The 10347-nt window shown below is 40.1% G+C and overlaps 1 protein-coding gene across 1 annotated transcript; it reads left to right on the top strand.

Moving 5' to 3' along the window:
* Positions 1-70: 70 nt before the first annotated feature.
* Positions 71-3409, top strand: rnaseh2a (ribonuclease H2, subunit A). Its single transcript, XM_079680280.1, has 9 exons — positions 71-209; positions 469-604; positions 810-881; positions 1098-1224; positions 1321-1408; positions 1605-1742; positions 1903-1990; positions 2585-2708; positions 3031-3409. The coding sequence occupies exons 2-9, from the start codon at positions 478-480 to the stop codon at positions 3191-3193; spliced, it is 927 nt and encodes a 308-aa protein (XP_079536406.1). The 5' UTR covers positions 71-209; positions 469-477; the 3' UTR covers positions 3194-3409.
* Positions 3410-10347: the final 6938 nt, after the last annotated feature.

Genomic DNA, 10347 nt, shown 5'->3' with positions numbered 1-10347 from the left:
GAATGATACTAATAAAATGTACCGGTATGTAGTCTACTTTTCTTAACATGACTGAGACTAGTGTTGGTCCTCCTGATCAGCTGGTGGCGGTAGTGAACCTACCATTTTATAGAAGAAGAAGAAGAATGTGACGTATTTCAAGGCGCGCCAAATCTGCATCAGACATAAACAACACGTAGTTGTGAACAGCATCGATAACGTCTAAAAGGGTAAGAATGAGCTTTGTTGCAGATTTATCTGGATATAAACTACAGTATAGCTTCATCGCAACAGCGTAAACTCCCGTGTATACAGAAAACAGCAGCATGTTGTGATAACACATGTTAGTTTGATGAGTTAGCATCACCCTGTCGGCCTGTCATGTGTGTGCGTTAACGTTAGCTAGCATGGCATGTTGTCAGGAGAAAGAGTTCAACATTACCAGACTTTAGCATGACGAAACAAATATTTGATTCGTGACTTTCTCAGCCTGCTGTCATGGACCTCAGCCCCTTTGAATCGGACAACTCTGTGAGCTGCCGCCTGGCCTCTGAGATCCCGGATGTCTGCCGGACTGAGGACTGCTGTCTGGGCATCGATGAGGCGGGCAGGGGGCCTGTGCTGGGTATGCTGTTTGATACTTGTTTTACAATCTAAACTTGCCATACATACTATTAACCTGCAGTACTTGCTCTATGTCCGCCTAACAACTAACTAACTAACTAACTAACTAACTAAGAGATATTCGCTTTGAATGCAATTTAGTTTTGGCACTAACTGCATTGTGCTATGTGGTTTCCAAACTTACAGTGGTAATTTTTGTCTCCCAGGGCCCATGGTGTATGGAATATGTTTCTGTCCAGTTTCCAAAAAGCAGGAGCTGAAGGACTCGAAAGTGGCAGGTACATTTTGTGGCCCACATCTCTGCTGTTTGCTGTTAAAAAGGATGCTGCACTGGCTTTCTCAGCATTGTTCTTTAAACTCGTACTCAATGCTTTTTTAGAAAAAGGACATTTTCAACTAGCCAATTCAGATTTGTCTCTATTCAAGAATTAAATGATTTTTTTTGCATAAAGCAACATATCATTAATTCAATGTTTTCCCCTCTCCTGAAACAGATTCAAAGACTCTTAACGAGGTAGAAAGAGATAATCTTTTCCAAAAAATTGATGAGTCCAAAAGTTACATAGGCTGGGCTCTGCAGATCCTCTCCCCAAACACCATCTCAACCAGCATGTTACAGAGGTATGTGGCAGACACAGTATCATGATCACAGAGACTTGTTTTTCTTTTAATAACCTGTTTTATCATCACACTCACAAAATGATCTGCTTCTGTTAGGACAAAATACAACTTGAACGCCATCTCACATGATACAGCAATTGATCTAGTACAGTATGCCTTGGACAGTGGAGTACAGCTTAAAGAGGTATAAAACCAAGTAGTAAATATTTGCCTGTCTCTGTGAATTGTTGGCTCTTCATGAACTGAAGAGCACTGTGACAGAAAATCATGAAATCATGCAACTGATTACGAATCGAAACATTAGATTACATATGTAAATGTTCACTCAACCTTTTTGCTCTTACTTGGCTCGACCCGCCCCCTCCATGGTTTTTTTAAAGGTGTTTGTGGACACAGTCGGCCCAGCTGATAAATATGAGGACAAACTCTCAAAGCGGTTTCCAGGTATCGATGTGACTGTGAGGCCGAAGGCTGACTCCCTCTTCCCCATCGTCAGTGCAGCCAGTATCTGTGCCAAGGTTAGTGACCACCAGCCAAAGGGATCTCAGTTCTTCAGTGATGTCTTTGTTACTTCAGGGCTCTTCATTCAGAATATATACCTAATAGTTTTAGCTAATAAACAAAACTCTGTATCTACATTTTAGGCTTTGTTCAAAACAGTCAGTTGCTGTTTTTCAGGTGGCAAGGGATCGTGTTGTGAAAGGCTGGAGCTTTTCCGAGGACATGGGAGATGTGGAAGCAGACTACGGCTCAGGATACCCAAGCGGTAAAAGAAACGACAAACAGCTAATATAATACTTACTGGAAGTCATCCATGTTTGTGAAATACTTTTAAATGTATAGAATAAAATAAGCACTTAACTGGAATCACTTTTTCATGTCTGTGGGTGTTTCTCAATGTCGAGGAAGGCTGCTCCCGAGCCACTATTTCAAGCATACGAGTGCTGCCGAAGGACTGTTCCAATGACCAGCATACTTGGAATTCTACCGAGGCCGGCTTACTTCGTAGCGAGACATTTCGAGGCTGCACATGTGTAGACTCCGCGGTCTTAAAATCCCCACAATGCTTTGCGCACGGACCAATCTCCAAATCTTTAGTGGAAATCGCGCTCCATTTAAGGCGGGTCCTCGCATATGATTCACACCTGCACACTTGCGAGCCTGTTCCACAATTCTTCGTTTTCCGAGTCTAGGAAGGATTCTTGCCTCGCTTCTGAAGAAAGTGACTCGGAAGACCAAGCAAGCTTCCTCGACATTGAGAAACACCCTGTGTCACTTCTCACACAATCTTAACATGACTAACTGTAGTTATCAATGCATGTAGATAAACTGTCCCCCCCCCCCCCCCCTGGTTTTTCAGATCCGAAGACTAAAGCGTGGATGCTGAAGTACCTGGATCCAGTGTTTGGTTACCCTCAGTTCGTTCGATTTAGCTGGAGCACTGCCCAAACCCTGATGGACAGCAAGGGCGTGACGGTCCACTGGTAAAGAGCCTTTAAACTGAATTTTGCAGTGGATTATTTTAAAGAGTATCTGCAACCTCTTTGATTGTGTTCCAAGTAAATCGCTCTCACTCTTAGTAACACAAATGTTTTCCCATGTAAAAAACAAACCAAACAAAAAGAACTTGTCAAAAATGTTTCAAGCTTATGAAGTTTGTTTTGTGGGTTTGTGTGTGTGTGAGAAACCGCAACGCTTTTGATTTCAACGTCACGCTTAATGTCTGTGCAAATGCTTTGACTTCTGGAGACAAGAGCTAACCACAGCGTGAACATGACTCTCTTGTTTTGGTAAATTTGTCCTCAGGGATGATGATGACGAGGATGGGGAGAAAGGGGCTCAGCGTCAGAACAACAAATCCATGTTGGCTTACTTCAGTGCATCAGCTGGAGGTAAAGACCAAAAATCGACTCACCAGACACACCGCTTCTTCACTGAGCGGCGGCTGAAGAGCCTCGACGCACTCTGAAGACAACACAATAGAGGAAACACACACACACACACACAGGAAATCACAAGCTCTTTGTGGTATTTCCATGTGTGGCACAAACAGAAATTGATATGGACTTTAATGCAACACTGCAGACCTTTTTATCACCAATCCAGACTCAAATTAAGGTCTATCTTTATTTGTCACTTTTGTATCTGTTTTTTTATACATAAAAATAATATTAATAACAATGCTTTTTTTTTCGCAAGAGCCTTTGTTCATAAATTCTACATAATACTTGCAAAAGAAGCAAAAAGACTGTTTGTTTTGAAACTGCAATCTTTAATGCTGATGCTGCCCTCTGGCGGCGATAGGACAAAATGCAGCAGGTGTTTCAAAAGCATATTCAACATGAATCATTGTGAGTCCCGACCGGTCCCGACACAACCACTTTCTGATGGCTGGAATATTCACCACAAAAATCCACAACTGCAGAATGCAACCTACTCGGAACATCTTATTCCACATACATTAAAATCAACTTGTCAGGCATATTACATTATTTAGCTTACATTACTGCATAAAGTATATTCTGTTTTTAGCAAATATACCAAGGAATACCAACCCAAAGAAAAACATGTTGTTTGAAAAAAGAATGGTGTCCAATGTTAGGCTTTGTCTAAAAACAAACAACCACACAAGAGTATAATTTAAGAGTCATACTCTGAGCAGGCTTTTAATACTTAAGAAGTTATGATACTTGTTGTTGACAGCCATTGAGAGTCCTTATAAGAAACTGTCCCGTAACTCTCAGTAGCAGACATTTTGGAATGTTTTCTTGTTTCTAATCTCTCTCACATGTTGGGACTACTCACAACAAGTATGAGGCACAAAGGAGGATGAGGCTTGATGGTATTACTGCATACTGTAGTGTTCCCATCTTAAAGTACCTTTGTGTAATCTGTATTAACCATAGACTGTATATATAAAGGTAACAAACCTCTTCCGACTCACCGGGCTAACTGTGAACACTCGGAAAGCTTCGGTCATAATAACACATTTCACATATTGCTATAGGAGCACAAAAGGCAGCTGGCTAAGACGGGATGTCCATATCTTCAGCAAAACAAAGCTTTCTCAGCCTAATAAAGCTGACCAAAACATAAAGGCATATCCATCGTCAGTTCTTGATGGATTTGTGTCGAGAGGCTTGGATCTTCTTCCCACAGTTCATAGCCAAAGAGGAGATCGCAAACGAAGACAGGATGATGATCGAGCTCCCCACGAAATGAGACGACGCTCCTCTATATTTCGTCCTCATGGTTTTCCTGGGGAAAGTTTTTTTTTCTTCGTAGGCTGCTCCGGCGGTCACCGTCCGGACCAAAGGCTCCATGGTTTCCGCTGATTCTCTGATGTACAAAAGCTGAAGACAAAGTCCAAGAGCTGTTCTCAGGCGGTCTGATGTTGGGTCTGCTTCAGCCCCAGCAGCAGGTGTTTGGATTGTTGTGTCCTGACCAGCACGTTGAACAAGTTGATCTGTTTTGGTCCTCATTGATCTGTTCCTCTGCGTCCATTTATAAACTCCCGTGGCACCTCATCTAATCCCTCCGAGTATCAGGGTCTGCTTCTGCGTCAGTGGGTTTAGCAAGCAGGGGATCAACGTGATGATCTATTTCAGCGTAAGTCTCTCTACCGTAATTCTATTTGATCACCCTGCCAGTCTGCAAAACTAAATAAATCACTAATAACCTTGCAAACATTCAGGTCTGGTGTCTAAACATTTAATTAGAAGGGCAAAAACAATGATGACACTTTGAGACAGGTGACAGGTGTAGCGCAGTCAGTCATGAGTTTAATTTCCAGACCATTCCTGGGTAATTTTCTGTTTCCTAAACAAATGTTTATTTTCCTATTCCTCACAATCGGAAAAAAGCTCCGCATTCATGGAATATATTGCCCTCTGTACATTTTGAACATTTGTGGTATCACATAATAACACGAACAATCTTTCAAAAAGGTTTAAGAAAGCGTTTTTGTAAGCAGTTGAAGCGGACAATAACAACCAAGGTGCTCAGGAGGTGAAGCAGATACAACCTACTAATATTTGGCAGATAGTTTGTTTTTCCGTTACGATGACGAGATTACAGGCTGTCTTCGAGACCTTGAGTCACTGCAGACAGTTATCCAAGACTAGTGTTCTTTTTCTTGAGATAAGAGCTGATAAATAAGAAGATCAATCAAAGATCTAGGCTGATACTGAAGAACAGTACATCTGATTAAGAGAAATTACAAGACCATTACACAATAAAACTCAACCTAATGTATACAAATGAACATTGCTTTCTTTAATTTCTCCAGCCAAGGACACCGTTTTTGTTACAGATGAATATACAAAACGATGTGAAAAGAATATCAATCTTATGTCTTCCTTTAGCCAACATCAATAGAGTTTAATATCGTAAATGCCCCGGTCTTAAATTTAGATCTGAAAAGACGATTACAGTCTCAGGAAATTAATCTGCAGCAATTTTGATAACAGATTAATATAAAAAGCAAAACATCTTCTGATCAAGTCTTTTAAATGTGAGCATTTGGGCTATTTGTTCTCTGTCTCGTTTTATAACTACTGTATTTGAAATACCCTGGGGATATCTGATTAGAGATTTTAATTTGATACCATAAACAACACAAGGTAATTATAAAAATACAGATCCCCTTTTATCACAAACCGTCACACCATCATTTAATCCAGTTTTCATTTTTGAAAGCAACTCATAGGTTGTCTGTATTGGAAAATTACTGTAAGGAAACAAAAAAAGAGTCATTTGTCAGCTGTATGCAGATTTGACCCCAGAGGACAGCTCACCGTCACGTGGGGTCAGCAGGTCTAATCTCGAGGCAGTCACACGTAGTCCCAGTTTCTCTGGCATCTCTTTCATTGCGCTAATTGGATTGCGCCTGTTCTTTTCCACGACTGATACAGGAAGCTTTTATGAATGAGTGTGCCGTCACGTACGCAACAGGCTTCAACAGTGAGTCGAGGAAAAGTACAAGGAATAAGTATTAGTGACATATCGAAGATATCTGTTCTGATCATTTAAACCATGTCTGCACCGACTTGTGTTTACAAATTCACACTGGCTATGATTTATAATTTGCCTCATGGTGCAAACTAAACCACGCACATATATACCTTTGAGACTGCTCATGAGTTATTATTGATAACATGACTTTTATTCAGGGTAGAAATGCAAAAGGTATGCAAACAACAATAATCAGATACCTCCGCAGATTTAGCAGTGAATTACATTGTGTTATTGTCTAAAACTAAATATACATTATATACATATATTATTGTGCAGTAAAAAACGGTTTATTACACAAAAAAGTACAAAATTCAAGATAATATCACTGCTGTTGCTTTTCTCCATGAAAGTGACCTTTTTAAGGATCTTCTTCATTAAAATGCAAACACTTCTGCTTGGCATTTCATTTTGGCGCCAACGGTCATTCATGAATTTTCCTCGGTACAGATCTAGAAATCATCTTCAAGCAGTTTTCTCAAGTCATCCCTTTCAAATGATGTGCTACATGTTTATTTGTATTGTTTATTCCCACGGCCTCTGGTCCAGGTGGAGCGCTCTGACCTAAAGCTTCTTATCTGAGGATCAGCAGCGTTCCTCCGGTCTCCACAGACTCTGTAGTGCCTGGCCGTCACATTCAATTATCTCTGTGAAGCTACCTCAGGTGCCCTGACATTTTTATCTGGGCACATTTAACATATGGCGGCTCATTTTAATTGGAACAGTTGATTCTTTCCACTTGGTTTCACTACTGCCTCAAAATGAAAAGGCTTTTTTTTAATAGCCATATTACACATTCAGTAGTGCAAGGCTTGTGGGATGAACGTGCTAATATTAGCCCTTTGAAGCTGTTATTGGTTCTAAATGCAGTTATTTTTTACCTCTTGCATTTGGCTCGTTAAGGTCTTATTTTAAATTTCAAGTGCAGTAGCGGTCATTCAATGCAACATAGACTAATTAAAGAAAACATAACAGGTCCCTTATGAGAACTGAGGTGAAACCAGTGGATCTGCTCTGCCACCACCAATGTGTCAGTTTGTAATGACCACACTTTATTATCATCATTCTTTTGAAGAGCAAAGACCTCTGCCAAGGCCAATCCGTGCCAAAATTGAGAAAAATCCGGCTTGTAGTTTTTCTGTGATCCTGCTAACAAACAACTAAAACGGTGATAAAAAGTCCTCAGTAAAACATTAAGAAGAAAGAATGATAAAAACCAAAAGGCTCAAGCAGTTGGCTCCACTGCTTCATGCACAAAGAAGGGAGTATTGTAGAATAGAGTTAGTCACAGATCTGACAAAATGTTGGACACAACTGACTAACAGCAGGCCAACATACTTTATTCATATGGATGGATCAAAACGTACTAGTGCAAACACAGGAAAGCCTTCACTATGATTAACCTGACAAACTCTAAAGACTACTCCCATCGAAGCATTGTGCTAGAAAGCTTTGATGTATTACATATTTATATATGTAATGCATGCATAAGGAAATGTCTTTCTATCTTTTGAGACATCAAACCCATTCAACCAATCAAGCTGCATACATCATCTCTGCTTCTTGAACTCCTTCCCCTCTTCTCTCCTTCTTTATGTATGTATGATGAGGCACCCAGAGACTGCCGATCTTATGGTGTTTTATTTAGAGAAGCGCCTCATCCTCAGACTAGGCTTTTAGTACAGCTGTAGTCTGTGACCCACTTCTGCACCGACAGGGATAGAAATGAGGAGAAGGTTGGGGCTGAGAGGAGGAGAAAGAGGCGTTTTTAAAGAAAGCAGATTTACAGGATAAGGAGAGTTTATGGAAAAGATGGAAATGACAATGATGGGACACGAGGAGGGTTAAGAAAGAAGTGTTTTGGGAATCAATTTACTAGATGTTGGCAATATTGCTGTATTGCCTCATACGGTATATGCCTAAATGCTCAGTTTAAGAAGGCAGCTTAAATATATTTGCAGTGGTAATGTGGTAAGAAATCGCTTTTTCAAAGATTTACTTTGCACATATTTGGACTTCTGGTAGCAGGGGAAGCACAATTGCAAATTCAGGGTATTGTGCATGCACTCAGTGGCACTCAGTCATTAATATTAATTTCTTGTGAATTACCTGCGTCTGGGAGTCAAGGGGTTTATGGAGTGTGAATCATGGCTGCTGGGCTTGTGTGCTGCATGTAATGCTGTTGTGTTAAATCACTGAAATGAGCACAGAATTATCACAACATTAAGTTAGTAATTAAAACCTGGAGATGGTAAACAATGCAAACGCTGCTGCTCTTCAGCCTCAAGTGTAATTTGAGTGAATTTTATTACAATGTATGTTTCTAGCTAGACTGCTTATAACATCCACATCCATATGACGAGGAGCTAAAGAAATAACATGCTGATGAAGCCTCCAGGGAAAACGCTGTTATTACTTCGACTGCCAGAAGGGGGAGACAAAGGTACCACACAGTTCTGTTTTAAAAAGGCCCTATTGTGCTTTTTGGAGGTTTCCCTTTCCTGTAGTATTTTATTTATGTTTTTCTGCATGTAAATGGTCAGCAAAGGCTAACATCCCCAAATGTACCCCAGTGGGAGTTTCTCTCCCCCCTTGCTCGAATGCCTCGATTAGACCCCCTTAGTTCACTTCTGTAACATAATGACATCACTATGTACAGTAAGATTCACTATTCCATTGGCTAGTGCCCCAATACATTGTATTGTTATATGTTATAGCCTCAAAGTTAGATATTTTCTATATTTATTTTGTCTTTTATGAAAGTACAATGTAGGCGAATATCTTATACTGTTAATCAGATGAAAAACCTTTGGAAAAAGTCACACTGAGCTTTAGGCTTTGACTACACCAATTAGTTAATTGAGAATCTGCAGATCAATCACAAACAAGTTAAATAATAAGTTGCAGCTATGGCTTGTAGAGTGTACAGTTTGTATACTTCTTATATGTCGTTAATCACCTGCTCACATTGATTTGATGTTATCATTTAGCACCTAAAATAATGCCTATACAGTCTGAAGATAGTTGAGCTGACGTGGCTCACCAGGACACGAATGTGATCCCACAAGCAGCAGACACATCCCAAATCCCAGCCCTGCCGAGCTTTCCGGTTGCAGAGAGATGACCCATGTGACCTCCCTCTGGGCATCCTTTGAAAAAGGGTGACATCATGTTTGAGAGCTTTTTTTGCAAAGAGCTGTATAAAAGTCTTTGTATGTTAGAGCTGTTACTCCAGGCTGCTGCCTCCTCCCCCTCCTCAAATCTCACAGCACCTAATGAACAGAAAATATGTAAAATTCATGTGCCTTCATATATTATTTAATATTAATAAGAAAAGCAGCGTAGGCTAAATGTGCTACAGGAGTCAGACAAGCTGGTAACTGGGTCACTCTGGAAACGATTTTTCACCTGCTGACACCAATGCACATTTAGCTCAGTTTACTCTAAGCCTTAGTATATGAGCTTTATAAAGGCCTGTCGCACCATTATTGGATTTAAGGTTAATATACATTTGACATTTTCGCCAGTTCATACCGGTAATACTGTAGGCAAGGTGAATATGGCTTACAGACTGAAACATTTAATACTCTCATTGTATTATAAATATGAAATTGTAGTGCAGTGTTATACAAATAATCCCAGCATACTTGTATGAATCAATAATTTCAAGATGAACAGATTTGTATTGCAATAAATTGTGGACTGCTGCGAATGAGGATTTACCAATTTAAATACCCAACATAAAAAGAAATATTAATTTGCAAACACACTTTACTTATGGTCTTATAACCATTATTAAAGGGGACCTATCATGCAAAATGCACTTTTTGATGTCTTTTATACATAAATATGTGTCCCTGGTGTGTCAGGGAACTCACAAAGTGTCAGAAAACAAAACCCTCTCTTTTCCTCCGTACCCACATCTCTAAAAACGAGCTGATCCGGATTTACGTCCGATATGACGTAATATCGGAAATGTGGACCCACGGAAACGTTGCTATCAGAAACAATGCCCGACTGTTTTGGACGTAATATGGTCTTTGTTTACATTAGCAAGCATCGCTAACACTCAGAGCTAACCCGTACTGGAGAGCACATGTGTAAAAAAGC

Source organism: Notothenia rossii (assembly GCF_949606895.1).
Source record: "Notothenia rossii genome assembly, chromosome: 1".
NCBI classification, from domain to species: domain Eukaryota; kingdom Metazoa; phylum Chordata; class Actinopteri; order Perciformes; family Nototheniidae; genus Notothenia; species Notothenia rossii.
This window is presented reverse-complemented; position numbering and strand designations above follow the sequence as displayed.